The 20,945-nt window shown below is 47.6% G+C and overlaps 1 protein-coding gene across 3 annotated transcripts in view; it reads right to left on the reverse strand.

Annotated features, from left to right (window-relative positions):
• Positions 1-20,945, reverse strand: part of IFT56 (intraflagellar transport 56) — a 417,739-nt gene that overhangs the window by 124,847 nt on the left and 271,947 nt on the right. For all 3 annotated transcript variants that reach the window (XM_063940415.1, XM_063940414.1, XM_063940413.1), the window contains one exon: positions 15,892-15,945. In XM_063940415.1, coding sequence (XP_063796485.1) covers positions 15,892-15,945 — 54 coding nt within the window. The remainder of the gene's footprint in view (positions 1-15,891; positions 15,946-20,945) is intronic.

Genomic DNA, 20,945 nt, shown 5'->3' on the forward strand with positions numbered 1-20,945 from the left:
CATGCTCAGGGTGTCATGCTCGTTGCCAGGGGTTTCATGCGGTAGGTGTTATGCTTGTTGCCAGGGGGTAATGCTTGTTGCTAGGGTTGTGCCCCCAGTGCCACATATACCCCCAGTAACAGATATCCCCCCACAGTGCCAGATAAAAACATGCTGCCGTTGCTTTGCCCCCAGTAGTTATGCCCCTTCTTTGCCCCCAGTAGTTGTGCCCCTCTTTCATTGCCCCCAGTAGTTATGCACTCTCTTTCTTTGCCCCCAGTAGTTGTGCCCCCTTTCATTGCCCCCAGTAGTTGTGCCCCCTTTCATTGCCCCCAGTAGTTGTGCCTCCTTCTTTCTTTGCCCCCTGTTGCAGTGCCCCCTTCTTTCTTTGCCCCCTGTTGCAGTGCCCCCTTCTTTCTTTGCCCCCTGTTGCAGTGCCCCCTTCTTTCTTTGCCCCCTGTTGCAGTGCCCCCTTCTTTCTTTGCCCCCTGTTGCAGTGCCCCCGTCGCCGCTTACAAACACACAAACACACACAAAAACAATACTTACCACTGCCCCGCTCCTGCTTCCCGACCGCTTCTTCTGCTGCTGCGCTGCTCCGCTCCGTCCGTCCGCTCGCTCCATCCGGCCGCACGCTCCGTCCGGCCGCCGCTCTGTCCGGCCGCCCGCTCCCCGGCACCCGATCATCTCTATGGGAGAGACGTCATGACGTCTCTCCCATAGCAACGCGCACAGACACTAGAGGTCAATAATGACCTCTAGTGTCTGTCCTGGAGCCGGCTGCAGCGGACGCCCACACAGCCCACGGCGTCTGCTGCAGCCATTGACTCGAGTATAAGCCGAGGGGGGCTTTTTCAGCACAGAAAAATGTGCTGAAAAAGTCGGCTTATACTCGAGTATATACGGTATATACAAGTATTGCAGACAATCAGCACTTGGGATGGGCGCCCAGCATCCACTACGGACTACAAGAAATAGAATTACCGGTGAGTAAATTCTTATTTTCTCTGACGTCCTAGTGGATGCTGGGAACTCCGTAAGGACCATGGGGATTATACCAAAGCTCCCAAACGGGCGGGAGAGTGCGGATGACTCTGCAGCACCGAATGAGCAAACTCAAGGTCCTCCCCAGCCAGGGTATCAAACTTGTAGAATATTGCAAATGTGTTTGAACCCGACCAAGTAGCAGCTCGGCAAAGCTGTAAAGCCGAGACCCCTCGGGCAGCCGCCCAAGAAGAGCCCACGTTCCTCGTGGAATGGGCTTTTACTGATATAGGATGCGGCAGTCCAGCCGCAGAATGTGCAAGTTGAATCGTGCTATAGATCCAGCGAGCAATAGTCTGCTTTGAAGCAGGAGCACCCAGCTTGTTGGGTGCATACAGGATAAATAGCGAGTCAATTTTCCTGACTCTAGCCATCCTGGAAACATAGATTTTCAGGGCCCTGACTACGTCCAGCAACTTGGAATCCTCCAAGTCCTTAGTAGCCGCAGGCACCACAATAGGTTGGTTCAAATGAAACGCTGATACCACCTTAGGAAGAAATTGGGAACGAGTCCTCAATTCCGCCCTATCCATATGAAAAATCAGAAAAGGGCTTTTACATGACAAAACCGCCAATTCTGATACATGCCTGGCCGAAGCCAAGGCCAACAGCATGACCACTTTCCTCGTGAGATATTTTTGCTCCACGGTTTTAAGTGGCTCAACCAATGCGACTTTAGGAAATCCAACACCACGTTGAGATCCCAAGGTGCCACTGGAGGCACAAAAGGGGGCTGAATATGCAGCACTCCTTTAACAAAAGTCTGAACTTCAGGCAGTAAAGCCAGTTCTTTTTGGAAGAAAATCGACAGAGCCAAAATCTGGACCTTAATGGAACCCAATTTGAGGCCCATACTCACCCCTGACTGTAGGAACTGCAGAAATCGACCCAGCTGAAATTCCTCCGTTGGGGCCTTCCAGGCCTCACACCAAGCAACATATTTCCGCCATATGCGGTGATAATGTTTTGCGATCACATCCTTCCTAGCTTTAATCAGCGTAGGAATGACTTCCTCCGGAATGCCCTTTTCCTTTAGGATCCGGTGTTCAACCGCCATGCCGTCAACGCAGCCGCGGTAAGTCTTGGAACAGACAGGGTCCCTGCAGTAGCAGGTCCTGTCTGAGCAGCAGAGGCCAAGGGTCCTCTGAGATCATTTCTTGAAGTTCTGGGTACCAAGCTCTTCTTGGCCAATCCGGAACAATGAGTATAGTTCTTACTCCTCTCCTTCTTATTATTCTCAGCACCTTGGGTGTGAGAGGAAGAGGAGGGAACACATAAACCGACTGGTACACCCACGGTGTCACTAGAGCGTCCACAGCTATCGCCTGAGGGTCCCTTGACCTGGCGCAATATCTTTGTCGCTTTTTGTTGAGGCGGGACGCCATCATGTCCACCTGTTGCCGTTCCCAACGGTTCACAATCAGCTGGAAGACTTCTGGATGAAGTCCCCACTCTCCCGGGTGGAGGTCGTGCCTGCTGAGGAAGTCTGCTTCCCAGTTGTCCACTCCCGGAATGAACACTGCTGACAGTGCTATCACGTGATTCATTTAAAGAATCCTTGTGGCTTCTGCCATTGCCATCCTGCTTCTTGTGCCGCCCTGGCGGTGTACATGGGCGACCGCAGTGATGTTGTCTGACTGAATCAGAACCGGTTGGTTTTGAAGCAGGGGTTCTGCTTGACTCAGGGCGTTGTAAATGTCCCTTAGTTCCAGAATATTTATGTGTAGGGAAGTTTCCTGACTTGACCATTGTCCTTGGAAGTTTCTTCCCTGGGTGACTGCCCCCCAACCTCGGAGGCTTGCATCCGTGGTCACCAGGACCCAGTCCTGTATGCCGAATCTGCGGCCTTCGAGAAGATGAGCACTCTGCAGCCACCACAGCAGAGACACCCTGGCCCTCGGGGACAGGGTGATTAACCGATGCATCTGGAGATGCGATCCGGACCACTTGTCCAACAGATCCCACTGGAAGATCCTTGCATGGAATCTGCCGAAGGGACTTGCTTCGTAAGAAGCTACCATCTTTCCCAGGACTCGCGTGCAGTGATGCACCAACACCTGCTTTGGTTTCAGGAGGTCCCTGACCAGAGATGATAATTCCTGGCCCTTCTCCTCCGGGAGAAATATCTTCTTCTGTTCTGTGTCCAGAATCATGCCCAAGAACAGCAGACGCGTCGCAGGAATCAGCTGCGACTTTGGGATATTCAGAATCCAGCCGTGCTGATGCAGTACTTCCTGAGATAGTGCCACGCCGACTAGCAACTGCTCTTTGGACCTCGCCTTTATAAGGAGATCGTCCAAGTACGGAATAATCATGACTCCCTTCTTTCGGAGGAGCATCATCATTTCGGCCATTACCTTGGTAAATACCCACGGTGCCGTGGACAGACCAGACGGCAACGTCTGGAATTGGTAATGACAGTCCTGTACCACAACCTTGAGGTACTTTGAACTTGAACTTTTTTATATAAATGTTCAAGGATTTTAAATTTAGAATGGGTCTCACCGAACTGTCTGGTTTCGGTACCACAACATTGTGGAATAGTAACCCCGTCCCTGTTGAAGGAGGGGTACCTTGATTATCACCTGCTGAAGATACAGCTTGTGAATTGCCGCCAGTACTACCTCCCTTTCTCTGAGGGCAGCAGGCAAGGCTGATTTGAGGTAACGGCGAGGGGGAGTCGCCTCGAACTCCAGCTTGTATCCCTGTGATACTACTTGCAGAAACCAGGGATCCATCTGTGAGCGAGCCCACTGGTCGCTGAAGTTCCGGAGACGCGCCCCCACCGCACCTGGCTCAGCCTGTGGAGCCCAGCGTCATGCGGTGGACTTAGAGGAAGCGGGGGAAGATTTTTGATCCTGGGAACTGGCTGTCTGGTGCAGCGTTTTTCCTACTTCCCTTGCCTCTGGCAGAAAGGAAGCGCCTTGGACCCGCTTGCTTTTCTGAGGCCGAAAGGACTGTACCTGATAATAGGGTGCTTTCTTAGGCTGTGAGGGAACCTGAGGTAAAAAATTTGACTTCCCAGCTGTTGCTGTGGATACGAGGTCCGAGAGACCATCCCCAAACAATTCCTCACCCTTATAAGGCAGAATCTCCATGTGCCTTTTAGAATCAGCATCACCTGTCCACTGCCGGGTCCATAATACCCTCCTGGCAGAAATGGACATTGCATTAATTCTGGATGCCAGCCGGCAAATATCCCTCTGTGCATCCCTCATATATAAGACGACGTCTTTAATATGCTCTATGGTTAGCAAAATAGTATCCCTGTCGAGGGTAACAATATTATCTGACAGGGTATCAGACCACGCTGCAGCAGCACTACACCTCCATGCTGAGGCAATTGCAGGTCTCAGTATAGTACCTGAGTGTGTATATACAGACTTCAGGATTTCCTCCTGCTTTCTATCAGTAGGCTCCTTCAAGGTGGCCGTACCCTGAGACGGCAGTGCCACCTTTTTTGACAAACGTGTGAGCGCCTTATCCACCCTAGGGGATATCTCCCAACGTGACCTATCCTCTGGCGGGAAAGGGTACGCCATCAGTAATTTTTAGAAATTACCAGTTTCTTATCGGGGGAAACCCACGCTTCTTCACACACTTCATTCAATTCATCTGATGGGGGAACAAAACACTGGCTGCTTTTTCTCCCCAAACATAAAACCCCTTTTTAGTGGTACTTGGGTTAATGTCAGAAATGTGTAACACATTTTTCATTGCCGAAATCATGCAACGGATGCCCCTAGTGGATTGTGTATATGTCTCAACCTCGTCGACACTGGAGTCAGACTCCGTGTCGACATCTGTGTCTGCCATCTGAGGTAGCGGGCGTTTTTGAGCCCCTGATGGCCTTTGAGACGCCTGGGCAGGCGCGGGCTGAGAAGCCGGCTGTCCCATGGCTGTTACGTCATCCAGCCTTTTATGTAAGGAGTTGACACTGTCGGTTAATACCTTCCACATATCCACCCACTCTGGTGTCGGCCCCGCAGGGGGTGACATCACATTTATCGGCACCTGCTCCGTCTCCACATAAGCCTCCTCATCAAACAAGTCGACACAGCCGTACCGACACACCGCACACACACAGGGAACGCTCTGACTGAGGAAAAGGACCCCACAAAGTCCTTTGGGGAGACAGAGAGAGAGTATGCCAGCACACACCACAGCGCTATTTAATCAGGGATTTACACTAATAGAAAGTGATTTATCCCTATAGCTGCTTTTTATATACAGTTTGCGCCTAAATTTAGTGCCCCCCCTCTCTTTTTAACCCTTTGAGCCTGGCAACTGCAGGGGAGAGCCTAGGGAGCTGTCTTCCAGCTGCACTGTGAAGAGAAAATGGCGCCAGTGTGCTGAGGGAGATAGCCCCGCCCCTTTTTCGGCGGACTTCTCCCGCTCTTATAATTGTATTATGGCAGGGGATTTTTACACATATATAGCTTATTTGGCTATATTATGTGTTGTTTGCCAAAGTTAAGGTACTCTAATTGCAGCCCAGGGCGCCCCCCCCCCCCCTCCCCCAGTGCCCTGCACCCATCAGTGACCGGAGTATGTGGTGTGCATAGGGAGCAATGGCGCACAGCTGCAGTGCTGTGTGCTACCTTAATGAAGACCGAAGTCTTCAGCCGCCGATTTCCAGGACGTTCTTCTTGCTTCTGGCTCTGTAAGGGGCACGGCGGCGCGGCTCCGGGACCAGACGACCGAGGCTGGGCCTGTGTTCGATCCCTCTGGAGCTAATGGTGTCCAGTAGCCTAAGAAGTCCAAGCTAGCTGCAAGCAGGTAGGTTCGCTTCTTCTCCCCTTAGTCCCTCGTAGCAGTGAGTCTGTTGCCAGCAGATCTCACTGAAAATAAAAAACCTAACAAATACTTTCTTTTCTAGGAGCTCAGGAGAGCCCCTAGTGTGCAACCAGCTCGGGCCGGGCACAGATTCTAACTGAGGTCTGGAGGAGGGGCATAGAGGGAGGAGCCAGTGCACACCAGATAGTACCTAATCTTTCTTTTAGAGTGCCCAGTCTCCTGCGGAGCCCGCTATTCCCCATGGTCCTTACGGAGTTCCCAGCATCCACTAGGAGGTAAGAGAAAAGGATTTACCGGTAGGTAATTAAAATCCTATTTTCTCTTACGTCCTAGAGGATGCTGGGGTCCATATTAGTACCATGGGGATGTACCAAAGCTCCAAGAAAGGGAGGGAGAGCGCGGAGGCTCCTGCAAAACCGATTGACCAAACTTAAGGTCCTCAGAGGCCAAAGTATCGAACTTGTAGAACATTGTGAATGTGTTCGACCCCGACCAAGTAGCTGCTCGGCAGAGTTGTAAGGCCGAGACACCCCGGGCAGCCGCCCAGGAAGAACCCACCTTACGAGTACAGTCGGCCTTAACAGACATAGGACACGGTAAGCCTGCCGTAGAATAAGAATGCTCAATAGTGAACCTGATCCAGCGAGAGATCGTCTGCTTAGAAGCAGGACACCCAATTTTCTTAGGATCATACAGGACAAACAGAGTCCGATTTTCTGTGACGAGCAGTCCTCTTCACATAGATCTTTAGAGCCCTTACAACGTTGATAAAATTGAGGAGTCAGTCGCAACTGGCACCACAATAGGTTGGTTGATATGAAATGCCGACACCACCTTCGGTAGAAACTGCTGACGTGTCTGAAGCCCAGCTCTGTCTTCATGGAAGATGAAGTATGGGGTTTTACATGACAAAGCCCCCAACTCCGACACACGTTTTGCAGAAGCTAAGGCCAACAAAGTGACAGCCTTCCACGTGAGAAACTTGACCTCAACCTCCTGTAGAGGCTCAAACCAGTCCGACTGGAGGAACTGCAACACCACGTTAAGATTCCAAGGCACCGTAGGCGGTACAAAAGGAGGTTGGATGTGCAGAACTCCCTTCAAAAAAGTCTGAACCTCAGGGAGGGCAGCAAACTGTTTCTGGAAGAAAATGGATAGGGCCGAAATTTGGACCTTTATGGATCCTAACCTCAGGCCCATATCCACTAGAGATGAGCGGGTTCGGTTCCTCGGAATCCGAACCCGCCCGAACTTCAGCTTTTTTTACACGGATCCGAGCGACTCGGATCTTCCCGCCTTGCTCGGTTAACCCGAGCGCGCCCGAACGTCATCATGACGCTGTCGGATTCTCGCGAGGCTCGGATTCTATCGCGAGACTCGGATTCTATATAAGGAGCCGCGCGTCGCCGCCATTTTACACGTGCATTGAGATTGATAGTGAGAGGACGTGGCTGGCGTCCTCTCCGTTTAGAGAAGAAATAGATAGGAGAGTGAGAGTGAGACAGTGACACTTCATTTACTGGAGCTTAGGAGGAGTACTCAGACAGAGAGTGCAGAATGTTGCTGATAGTATTAGTTAGTTATACTAGTGACTGACCAGTGACCACCAGTGCAGTTTTATATTATTTAATATAATCCGTTCTCTGCCTGAAAAAACGATACACAGTGACTCAGTCACATACCATATCTGTGCTCAGCCCAGTGTGCTGCTGCATCATCTATGTATAATATCTGACTGTGCTCACACAGCTTAATTGTGGGGGAGACTGGGGAGCAGTTAGGTTATAGCAGGAGCCAGGAGTACATATTAAAAAATTAAACAGTGCACACTTTTTTTCTGCAGGAGTGCCACTGCCAGTGTGACTGACCAGTGACCTGACCACCAGTATATAGTATACTATATTGTATTGTGAATGTCTGCCTGTAAAAGTTAAACACACGTCGTGTGACTTGTGTGGTGTTTTTTTATTCTATAAAATAAAAAACTCATTCTGCTGACAGACAGTGTCCAGCAGGTCCGTCATTATATAATATATACCTGTCCGGCTGCAGTAGTGATATATATATATTTTTTATATCATTATTTATCATCCAGTCGCAGCAGACACAGTACGGTAGTTCACGGCTGTAGCTACCTCTGTGTCGGCACTCGGCAGTCCATCCATAATTGTATACCACCTACCCGTGGTTTTTTTTTCTTTCTTCTTTATACATACTACATCTCATTATCATCCAGTCTATATTAGCAGCAGACACAGTACAGTACGGTAGTCCACGGCTGTAGCTACCTCTGTGTCGGCACTCGGCAGTCCGTCCATAATTGTATACCACCTACCCGTGGTTTTTTTTTTCTTTCTTCTTTATACATACTACATCTCATTATCATCCAGTCTATATTAGCAGCAGACACAGTACAGTACGGTAGTCCACGGCTGTAGCTACCTCTGTGTCGGCACTCGGCAGTCCGTCCATAATTGTATACCACCTACCCGTGTTTTTTTTTTCTTTCTTCTTTATACATACTACATCTCATTATCATCCAGTCTATATTAGCAGCAGACACAGTACAGTACGGTAGTCCACGGCTGTAGCTACCTCTGTGTCGGCACTCGGCAGTCCATCCATAATTGTATACTAGTATCCATCCATCTCCATTGTTTACCTGAGGTGCCTTTTAGTTGTGCCTATTAAAATATGGAGAACAAAAATGTTGAGGTTCCAAAATTAGGGAAAGATCAAGATCCACTTCCACCGCGTGCTGAAGCTGCTGCCACTAGTCATGGCCGAGACGATGAAATGCCAGCAACGTCGTCTGCCAAGGCCGATGCCCAATGTCATAGTACAGAGCATGTCAAATCCAAAACACCAAATATCAGTAAAAAAAAGGACTCCAAAACCTAAAATAAAATTGTCGGAGGAGAAGCGTAAACTTGCCAATATGCCATTTACCACACGGAGTGGCAAGGAACGGCTGAGGCCCTGGCCTATGTTCATGGCTAGTGGTTCAGCTTCACATGAGGATGGAAGCACTCAGCCTCTCGCTAGAAAACTGAAAAGACTCAAGCTGGCAAAAGCACCGCAAAGAACTGTGCGTTCTTCGAAATCCCAAATCCACAAGGAGAGTCCAATTGTGTCGGTTGCGATGCCTGACCTTCCCAACACTGGACGTGAAGAGCATGCGCCTTCCACCATTTGCACGCCCCCTGCAAGTGCTGGAAGGAGCACCCGCAGTCCAGTTCCTGATAGTCAGATTGAAGATGTCAGTGTTGAAGTACACCAGGATGAGGATATGGGTGTTGCTGGCGCTGGGGAGGAAATTGACCAGGAGGATTCTGATGGTGAGGTGGTTTGTTTAAGTCAGGCACCCGGGGAGACACCTGTTGTCCGTGGGAGGAATATGGCCACTGACATGCCTGGTGAAAATACCAAAAAAATCAGCTCTTCGGTGTGGAAGTATTTCAACAGAAATGCGGACAGCAGGTGTCAAGCCGTGTGTTGCCTTTGTCAAGCTGTAATAAGTAGGGGTAAGGACGTTAACCACCTCGGAACATCCTCCCTTATACGTCACCTGCAGCGCATTCATAATAAGTCAGTGACGAGTTCAAAAACTTTGGGCGACAGCGGAAGCAGTCCACTGACCAGTAAATCCCTTCCTCTTGTAACCAAGCTCACGCAAACCACCCCACCAACTCCCTCAGTGTCAATTTCCTCCTTCCCCAGGAATGCCAATAGTCCTGCAGGCCATGTCACTGGCAATTCTGACGAGTCCTCTCCTGCCTGGGATTCCTCCGATGCATCCTTGCGTGTAACGCCTACTGCTGCTGGCGCTGCTGTTGTTGCTGCTGGGAGTCGATGGTCATCCCAGAGGGGAAGTCGTAAGCCCACTTGTACTACTTCCAGTAAGCAATTGACTGTTCAACAGTCCTTTGCGAGGAAGATGAAATATCACAGCAGTCATCCTGCTGCAAAGCGGATAACTGAGGCCTTGACAACTATGTTGGTGTTAGACGTGCGTCCGGTATCCGCCGTTAGTTCACAGGGAACTAGACAATTTATTGAGGCAGTGTGCCCCCGTTACCAAATACCATCTAGGTTCCACTTCTCTAGGCAGGCGATACCGAGAATGTACACGGACGTCAGAAAAAGACTCACCAGTGTCCTAAAAAATGCAGTTGTACCCAATGTCCACTTAACCACGGACATGTGGACAAGTGGAGCAGGGCAGGGTCAGGACTATATGACTGTGACAGCCCACTGGGTAGATGAATGGACTCCCGCCGCAAGAACAGCAGCGGCGGCACCAGTAGCAGCATCTCGCAAACGCCAACTCTTTCCTAGGCAGGCTACGCTTTGTATCACCGCTTTCCAGAATACGCACACAGCTGAAAACCTCTTACGGCAACTGAGGAAGATCATCGCGGAATGGCTTACCCCAATTGGATTCTCCTGTGGATTTGTGGCATCGGACAACGCCAGCAATATTGTGTGTGCATTAAATATGGGCAAATTCCAGCACGTCCCATGTTTTGCACATACCTTGAATTTGGTGGTGCAGAATTTTTAAAAAAACGACAGGGGCGTGCAGGAGATGCTGTCGGTGGCCAGAACTAATTGCGGGACACTTTCGGCGTACAGGCACCACGTACAGAAGACTGGAGCACCACCAAAAACTACTGAACCTGCCCTGCCATCATCTGAAGCAAGAAGTGGTAACGAGGTGGAATTCAACCCTCTATATGCTTCAGAGGTTGGAGGAGCAGCAAAAGGCCATTCAAGCCTATACAATTGAGCACGATATAGGAGGTGGAATGCACCTGTCTCAAGCGCAGTGGAGAATGATTTCAACGTTGTGCAAGGTTCTGATGCCCTTTGAACTTGCCACACGTGAAGTCAGTTCAGACACTGCCAGCCTGAGTCAGGTCATTCCCCTCATCAGGCTTTTGCAGAAGAAGCTGGAGACATTGAAGGAGGAGCTAACACGGAGCGATTCCGCTAGGCATGTGGGACTTGTGGATGGAGCCCTTAATTCGCTTAACAAGGATTCACGGGTGGTCAATCTGTTGAAATCAGAGCACTACATTTTGGCCACCGTGCTCGATCCTAGATTTAAAGCCTACCTTGGATCTCTCTTTCCGGCAGACACAAGTCTGCTGGGGTTGAAAGACCTGCTGGTGAGAAAATTGTCAAGTCAAGCGGAACGCGACCTGTCAACATCTCCTCCTTCACATTCTCCCGCAACTGGGGGTGCGAGGAAAAGGCTCAGAATTCCGAGCCCACCCACTGGCGGTGATGCAGGGCAGTCTGGAGCGACTGCTGATGCTGACATCTGGTCCGGACTGAAGGACCTGACAACGATTACGGACATGTCGTCTACTGTCACTGCATATGATTCTCTCAACATTGAAAGAATGGTGGAGGATTATATGAGTGACCGCATCCAAGTAGGCACGTCACACAGTCCGTACTTATACTGGCAGGAAAAAGAGGCAATTTGGAGGCCCTTGCACAAACTGGCTTTATTCTACCTAAGTTGCCCTCCCACAAGTGTGTACTCCGAAAGAGTGTTTAGTGCCGCCGCTCACCTTGTCAGCAATCGGCGTACGAGGTTACATCCAGAAAATGTGGAGAATGATGTTCATTAAAATGAATTATAATCAATTCCTCCGCGGAGACATTGACCAGCAGCAATTGCCTCCACAAAGTACACAGGGAGCTGAGATGGTGGATTCCAGTGGGGACGAATTGATAATCTGTGAGGAGGGGGATGTACACGGTGATATATCGGAGGATGATGATGAGGTGGACATCTTGCCTCTGTAGAGCCAGTTTGTGCAAGGAGAGATTAATTGCTTCTTTTTTGGGGGGGGTCCAAACCAACCCGTCATATCAGTCACAGTCGTGTGGCAGACCCTGTCACTGAAATGATGGGTTGGTTAAAGTGTGCATGTCCTGTTTATACAACATAAGGGTGGGTGGGAGGGCCCAAGGACAATTCCATCTTGCACCTCTTTTTTCTTTTATTTTTCTTTGCGTCATGTGCTGTTTGGGGAGGGTTTTTTGGAAGGGCCATCCTGCGTGACACTGCAGTGCCACTCCTAGATGGGCCCGGTGTTTGTGTCGGCCACTAGGGTCGCTTATCTTACTCACACAGTCAGCTACCTCATTGCGCCTCTTTTTTTCTTTGCGTCATGTGCTGTTTGGGGAGGGTTTTTTGGAAGGGCCATCTTGCGTGACACTGCAGTGCCACTCCTAGATGGGCCCGGTGTTTGTGTCGGCCACTAGGGTCGCTTATCTTACTCACACAGTCAGCTACCTCATTGCGCCTCTTTTTTTCTTTGCGTCATGTGCTGTTTGGGGAGGGTTTTTTGGAAGGGCCATCCTGCGTGACACTGCAGTGCCACTCCTAGATGGGCCCGGTGTTTGTGTCGGCCACTAGGGTCGCTTATCTTACTCACACAGTCAGCTACCTCATTGCGCCTCTTTTTTTCTTTGCGTCATGTGCTGTTTGGGGAGGGTTTTTTGGAAGGGCCATCCTGCGTGACACTGCAGTGCCACTCCTAGATGGGCCCGGTGTTTGTGTCGGCCACTAGGGTCGCTTATCTTACTCACACAGTCAGCTACCTCATTGCGCCTCTTTTTTTCTTTGCGTCATGTGCTTTTTGGGTAGGGTTTTTTGGAAGGGCCATCCTGCGTGACACTGCAGTGCCACTCCTAGATGGGCCCGGTGTTTGTGTCGGCCACTAGGGTCGCTTATCTTACTCACACAGTCAGCTACCTCATTGCGCCTCTTTTTTTCTTTGCGTCATGTGCTGTTTGGGGAGGGTTTTTTGGAAGGGCCATCCTGCGTGACACTGCAGTGCCACTCCTAGATGGGCCCGGTGTTTGTGTCGGCCACTAGGGTCGCTTATCTTACTCACACAGTCAGCTACCTCATTGCGCCTCTTTTTTTCTTTGCGTCATGTGCTGTTTGGGGAGGGTTTTTTGGAAGGGCCATCCTGCGTGACACTGCAGTGCCACTCCTAGATGGGCCCGGTGTTTGTGTCGGCCACTAGGGTCGCTTATCTTACTCACACAGTCAGCTACCTCATTGCGCCTCTTTTTTTCTTTGCGTCATGTGCTGTTTGGGGAGGGTTTTTCGGAAGGGCCATCCTGCGTGACACTGCAGTGCCACTCCTAGATGGGCCCGGTGTTTGTGTCGGCCACTAGGGTCGCTTATCTTACTCACACAGTCAGCTACCTCATTGCGCCTCTTTTTTTCTTTGCGTCATGTGCTTTTTGGGTAGGGTTTTTTGGAAGGGCCATCCTGCGTGACACTGAAGTGCCACTCCTAGATGGGCTCGGTGTTTGTGTCGGCCACTAGGGTCGCTTATCTTACTCACACAGTCAGCTACCTCATTGCGCCTCTTTTTTTCTTTGCGTCATGTGCTGTTTGGGGAGGGTTTTTTGGAAGGGCCATCCTGCGTGACACTGCAGTGCCACTCCTAGATGGGCCCGGTGTTTGTGTCGGCCACTAGGGTCGCTTATCTTACTCACACAGCGACCTCGGTGCAAATTTTAGGACTAAAAATAATATTGTGAGGTATTCAGAATAGACTGAAAATTAGTGTAAATTATGGTTTTTGAGGTTAATAATACTTTGGGATCAAAATGACCCCCAAATTCTATGATTTAAGCTGTTTTTTAGGGTTTTTTGAAAAAAACACCCGAATCCAAAACACACCCGAATCCGACAAAAAAAATTCGGTGAGGTTTTGCCAAAACGCGGTCGAACCCAAAACCAAAACACAAAACCCGAAAAATTTCCGGCGCTCATCTCTAATATCCACACCTGTTTGCTGGAAGAGGAGAAAACATCCCAGTTGAAACTCCACCACAGGAAACTTCTTGGACTCACACAAAGATACATATTTTTTCCAAATACGATGGTAATGTTTTGACATTACTCCTTTCCTAGCCTGTATCAGGGTAGGAATAACCTTGTTCAGAATGCCCTTCAGAGCTAGTATCTTGCGTTCAACCTCCATGCCATCAAACATAGCCGTGGTAACTCTTGATAGGTGAACGGCCGCTGCTGCAGCAGGTCCTCCCGAAGAGGAAGAGGCCTCAGCTCTTCTGGCAGTAAATCCAGACGTTCCGCGTACCAATCCCTTTGTTTGCCAGTCCGGAGCAATGAGGATTGCCTGAACTCTTGTTCTCCTTCTAAGTTTGAGAACTCTTGGAATGAGTGGAAGTGGAGTAAACACGTACACCGACTGGAACACCCACGGAGTCACTAGGGCGTCCACCGCCACTGCTTGTGGGTCCATCGACCTGGAACAATACCGCCGAAGCTTCTTGTTGAGACGAGAGGCCATCATGTCGATTTGGGGTACGCCCCAAAGACCTGTTACCTCCTTGAACACCTCCGGATGGAGACCCCATTTCCCTGGATGGAGATCGTGTCTGCTGAGGAAGTCCGCTTCCCAGTTGTGTACTCCCGGAATGAAGATTGCTGACAGCGCCAACGTGTGTTTTTCTGTCCAGGGGATGATTCTTGTCACCTCTGCCACTGCAGCTCTGCTCTTCGTTCCGCCCTGTCAGTTTATGTAAGCCACTGTCGTTACATTGTCCCACTGCACTTGAATGAACCGATTTCTCAGAAGATGGGCCACTTGGAGAAGACTGTTGTAGACGGCTCTTAGTTCCAGAATGTTTATCGGCAGGCCGGCTTCCAGACTTGATCACCTTCCTTGGAAGGTTTCCCCTTGAGCGACTGCGCCCCATCCCCGGAGACTTGCAGACAGGAAAATGGCGCTTAACACTGCAGAAACCGCTCTGAGGAGAAGCTCCGCCCCCTTAATGGTGCTGTCTTCCCGCTCTTCCTAGGATTATACTGGCCTGAGGATTTATGCTGGCAGAGATCCTGGGACCCTGATAGGCTGTGTGACCAGTGTAGGTTGCAGGCGCTGGCTCAGGGCGCCCCTCACATCGCCGCACTATGTACCGCTGAGCCCCGGAGCGCAGTTAGTACCCTGTTGCCGCCATCTTCACACCGGTTCCCCGCTTACTAGGGAAGGGGGGGGGGGGCGGTGACTAACTCGCCAACAATCTTCTGGCTCTTTAAGGGGGTGGTGACATGCTGGTGGTGAGCAATCCCCTGTGGCGGGGAACGTTCGATCCCCTCAGGAGCTCAGTGTCCTGTCAGCTGAGATAGTGGCTCAGACCCTGCAGGGCGGACACTACTCCTCCCCTTAGTCCCACGAAGCAGGGAGGCTGTTGCCAGCAGCCCCCCTGTAAAATAAAAAACTCTAAAATAAACTTTTTACTAAAGAAGCTCTGTAGAGCTCCCCTAGCTGTGACCGGCTCCTCCGGTCACATTTTCTAAACTGAGTCTGGTAAGAGGGGCATAGAGGGAGGAGCCAGCGCACACTCTCAAACTCTTAAAGTGCCAGTGGCTCCTAGTGGACATGTCTATACCCCATGGCACTAATGTGGAACCCAGCATCCTCTAGGATGTAAGAGAAAGGGGTCTATTTATGAAGCAGCAGTTTTTCAAAATGGCTGATTTTTGCCACAGAATTTGATTCACATAGAAAATACCGGAAGGTCCCTCTGCCTCCCTGCAATCTCCCCTACTGATTGCCGTGCTACCGATCATTGTTAATTGGTCTGCACAGCAAGACCCCCCCCCCCCCCTCCAGTGGCTGCAGACAATAGCAGCCGCTGGGGAGTGTAAATTACCCCCCCCCCCCTTCCCTCCCAAGCCCACTATATATATATATATATATATATATATATATATATAGACACATTATTATTATTATTATTATTATTATTATTTTAGTATACAAATAAAATAGGTCATCTTTGTATTTCCTAACTTTTTGTTCAAATATTTCTCTGGAATCCCAATTAAAATTAAAAGCAATTTTGCCCCAGTTGGAATTGAAATTGCAAAAGATACTAATTTGGGGTCTTATTACACAATCTTCAAAACATATGTAGCTTAAATATATCATTTCTATTTCTTGTACACAACTGAATAGATTATATTGAATTTAGGACACAAACATTTGTGTAAATTGAACTCACCGAGCCCAGTTCCTGACCAAGTGCAGCATTCACAACACCCTTGAGGATGTATTCCTGTACATCAAAAATATTTTCCAGTTACTGTCACTTAAAACAAACATGTGCATAAACTTAATATTTATTAAAACTGATCGAACATTAACTAAACAGGACAGACATGTGCTATTAAAGCTCTACTGGAATTTCTAAACAAAACAAAAAAAGGAATACAGAGAGCATATTTTTACATGAAAATTCTAATTATTAGACTACTATAAAATGACAATGATCACTGCCTACTTTTCATACCGGTACAGATGTGTCCACATATACCTTTCCTGAAATTGTGCAAATTAACCAAGTTTGGCGCAACACAGACTTTGTGGCTGAGCCGCCATTGAATACCGCCACACATTTTATACCAAATGTTCTTTTTCATTTCATTTTGTGAATAAGATGTACGAGTACCTTGGACACTGGTACTGGAATTGCATGCAGCAGCTGTGTGCAACTCCGACGCCAACCTTAGTAAAACAGCATAAGACTAAGGACCTATATGAGGTCACCATGACAGGTAGCTTTGTGCTTAATCTGCGACTTTAAACCAACTCCATAGTTACAATAATACTAATCCTAAGAGTCAAAGACAGTATATCCAACTTTGGATGCAGCTATGATGCAGTACAGATGAAAACTCATATGTAAGTATGAAAGTCAAGGAATCGCTACCTGTGGCAGAGCATCTAAGTCGCGCCATGCATCTTGCGTGATATGGCGCAAAAAGCATAGATGTAAGAGGACACATCTGCAGCTAGAGGTCACTGTGCTCAGTTGCTGAGGCCCTCTCTAACAACGCGTCTGACATTACTAAAGGAACTGGGCATGATATTAAAATATAATAAAAGGATCCCTTCTTAATTGGTGTGACTAGTATATCAAAGATGATTCAGAAATTACCAATTATACATAGAAAAAATAATAATCAAAATATTTATTGTTTGATATTTAAAATATAGTGGTCTAAAAGAAAATTAATCAATTAAAAGCACATCAACACTGGACTTCCGCTTCCGGGTTCATGAGAGCAGCAGCGTGATCGCTCAGCTCCGCTCCGTGGCCCTCAACTAATTACAGCTATCACGGCACTTTGCCTCCATTACCCCCCCGCACACTTTCCTCCCTGCTCTCGGGACACCAGATGGATAAATTTTTATCCTCTCCACCCTCCGCTAAGCCGCAACAACAGAGCCGCATGGAGAAGCGCCGTGCTGAGCCTCACATGGCGGAGGGGAAAGACGCTGCGTCATCTCTCCCTGCTTCTAAGAAGTCAGCGGCGCCTTCCTCTGATGAAGATCTACAGCAGGTACGCAGGTCCCCAGACACTCCAGCCACATATGGAGACATTGTGGAGGCGATTAAACAAGCCATGGCTCCCCTCCTGGCACAGGCAGTCGCAGAGATCACCCAGCAAATACAGCAGCTCCAGGTCAGGGTAGGTGACACTGAACGTCGAGTGGGGGCTGTCTGCCATGACTTAGCTGATGCTCAGAGTGCCATTGACAGACTCCAGAGAGATAATTATCACCTCTGGAATAAAATAGACGATATTGAAAACAGGACAAGAAGATGTAATATAAGACTAGTCGGAGTACCTGAATCTATAAAAGGCCCTGACCTAATGAATTTCGTGAAATCCACTATACCTAAACTTCTGAAAATTGAAGCTGAATGTGCAGATCTTGTAGTGGAAAGGGTTCATAGACTTGGACCCTCCCCAAAACCCCATGATAAAAGGCCGAGAGTAGTTATATTCAAATGCTTGAGTTACATCCACAAACTCGCTATATGGAAGGCGTCCCGCAGAGAACACACCTTGCTCTGGGAAGGAGCAAGGATCCGTATATTCCAGGATTTTTCGGTGGAACTTACCAAGGCACGTAAAGCATTTTCACCAATATGCTCCTCATTAGTGGCAACCAAACAAAAGTTTGCACTTATGTATCCAGCCAGGCTTCGCATCTTTATAGACGATAGACATTATGACTTTATCTCTCCCGCCGACGCTCAAGCCTTTTTGGATGAAGGAGCACAAACAGCATACGACGACATCTCTGACTCTCCAGCGACGGCCAAAGCTTGAAGGGGTTTTTTTTTTCAAATTTAATTCCCTCGTTTACCCACACAGCATTACTATTATATGGCTCCCATATACGTTCTGATTGCAAGTCTGATATACAGTATGACATAGCTGTTTTAAAAAAGGAGCTACAATTTCTCTTTTGTTCTTCTAAACTATTTACTGTTCATTATGCGCTGTTTTATTTGTAAATCTACTATTATTCTACAGTTTAGGTTTTCTGTGAAACAATAATCTAGCCACCAAAATAGGTATACGGAGCGGCCTCCATTTGTATACAATCCCCCCCCCCCGCCTTCTCCCTTTCCCCTCCCCCCCCCCCTCCCCTCCCCCCCCCCCCCCTCCACATCTTTATTTTTTTTATTTTATTAATACATATTAGTATTTACAAATGATATTAGGGGTAAGAATACTATGATATTAGGCCACGGAGCCTTTGCCATGTCCCGATCGAGGATTATCACATAGCCGTAGTTTAAACACGGCTCTACAGCTTTCTATAATTTCACACGATTCGGAAGTTAACTTAGTTGAAGTTGAATAATTTCATTGCATGATTCTCATGCATTTTTGCATATTGCTATGCATGTCTTGTTTATGTTTGTCTCATGTCCTTCCCTACCCTCTTGTTCTTTCCCACTCATGTTTTATTCCTTTTCCTAGGATAATAAGAAGCTTCTTGGAGACATACTCCTCCCATCAGACTTACCATTCCCAAATCCCAGGGTAACGAATGTTAAAATCGGTTCCATCAATATCGGGGGATTTCATACACCGGTGAAGAGACGTAAGACACTTACATACCTGAACAAACTCAAATTACATATAGCTTGTATCCAAGAAACTCACTTATCAGCTAGCGAAACGGCTAAGCTACACATGCTTAATTGGCAGATTCTTGCAGCTGCCCCTTATAATACCAAATCTAGAGGAGTAGTAATCCTAGCTTCCAAATCCTTACCTATTGACGAAATAACGGTTCAAGCAGACCCTAATGGCAGATATGTAGTGGTATCCTTTCGACTTTATACTAAAAATTACACACTATGCAATTTATATGCCCCCAATGTATACACGAAAACCTTTTTCAAAACTATACTTCGTTTATTACTACCCCTCGCTTCATCCAATATTATTTTATGTGGAGACCTCAATCTTATTTCACACCTATACTTAGATAAATCTCACCCTAAACCACATGCACCCTCTCTCCCTAAATTAGGGGTCCCAACCCTTTTTAAATTATTACAAATAATAGATGTATGGAGGGCTACCCACCCAACAGATAAAGGCTATACATGTTTATCCTCAGCACACCACACGTTTTCCAGAATAGATTACATCGCCTTCTCCAGCTCATTGTTTTCTCAAGTAGTTGAATCCGACATCGAACCAATCACCATATCAGATCACGCACTGGTATGGGTAACATTTAAAACACAAAATGAAATCTCTGACCACAAAATTTGGAGGTTCCCTGCACACCTACACAAATCCCCGAATTTTATCTCCCATGTTAATAAATCTTGGGATGACTTCCACCTCAATAATGAAAGTAGTTTGGCTACAGACCCTGCCCTATACTGGATGACAGCTAAAGCAGTTCTAAGAGGATCTATTATGTCATATGAGTCCCAATTGAGAAAGTCAAATTCAGACTCCTATATTAAAAATCAACAACTCCTTACTGATGCATACTCTACATACACTAGAGACTCGACACTCACGAATAGGACAAATTACCTTACGGCACAAGCCCGCTTTGATGAAGTTCTTCAATCACTAACAGACAAATACCAATTCGTTTCCAATTATAAATACCACCAATTTGGTAACAAAACGAGTAAATTACTCACTAATATATTGAATGGCACTAGACCACCTATGGCTGTCCAACCATTACTACTACCTGACGGATCCCACACTACATCTAATAAACAAATTACTGACGTAATGAAACAGTTCTACACAGAACTTTACTCTACATCCTCTTCTTTAGAACCTTCCGAACCAATCATGGAAACGAAATCTTTCCAGCATATTCCTTCCCCCTTGACAAACATTTCCTTCACACTTGTCCCTGAGGAATTTATTTCGGGATTGATCAAACCCATATCATTAGCAGAAGTCCGAGATGCAGTTATGACACTCAAGCAGGCTAAATCTCCTGGTCCTGATGGATTTAGTGGGGATTTTTACAGGATGTTCAATATTAGAATCTGCCCTATTTTGGTTTCTGTTTTTAACTCTATCCTATTTAATCATAATACCCCCCTTTATTTTAACTCAGCCATTATTAAGGTCCTTCCTAAACCTGGCAGACCACATAATTTACCTGGATCTTACAGACCGATTTCTTTGTTAAATTCAGACTATAAAATATTAACGAAAATTCTCACCACCAGATTAAATCCTGTATTGCCGCACATAATCCATCAGGACCAGACAGGATTTATTAAAGGCAGACATTCGGTTATAAATATTAGGAAAGTACTAGCAGCAATCCAAGAATTTTATGGCAAAGTTTCAGACACAGGAGAAAAGATAATATTAAGTGTAGATGCTGAAAAAGCCTTCGACTTAGTACTTTGGCCTCACCTGTTTGACACTATGAAAAAATTCGGCTTTCCCGCTCTATTTATCTCCTTTATTCAGACACTTTATAAATCCTCTTCATCCCAGATAGCTTGTAATGGCTTTTTGTCACCTCCCTTCCCTATTCAGAGAGGAACGAGACAAGGATGTCCTCTATCCCCACTTCTCTTTGCATTAGCGATTGAACCACTAGCAATGTCCCTTAGATCGACCCCCTTGTTCAAAGGTATAAAGATAGCCTCAGCAGAATTGAAAGTAGCACTTTTCGCTGATGATATGCTTTTATTTATTTCAAACCCTGAAACCTCCCTTCCCGCAATCATGGACATAATTTCAGCTTATC

Source organism: Pseudophryne corroboree, chromosome 9 (genome assembly GCF_028390025.1).
Source record: "Pseudophryne corroboree isolate aPseCor3 chromosome 9, aPseCor3.hap2, whole genome shotgun sequence".
In the NCBI taxonomy this organism is placed as follows: Eukaryota; Metazoa; Chordata; class Amphibia; order Anura; family Myobatrachidae; genus Pseudophryne; species Pseudophryne corroboree.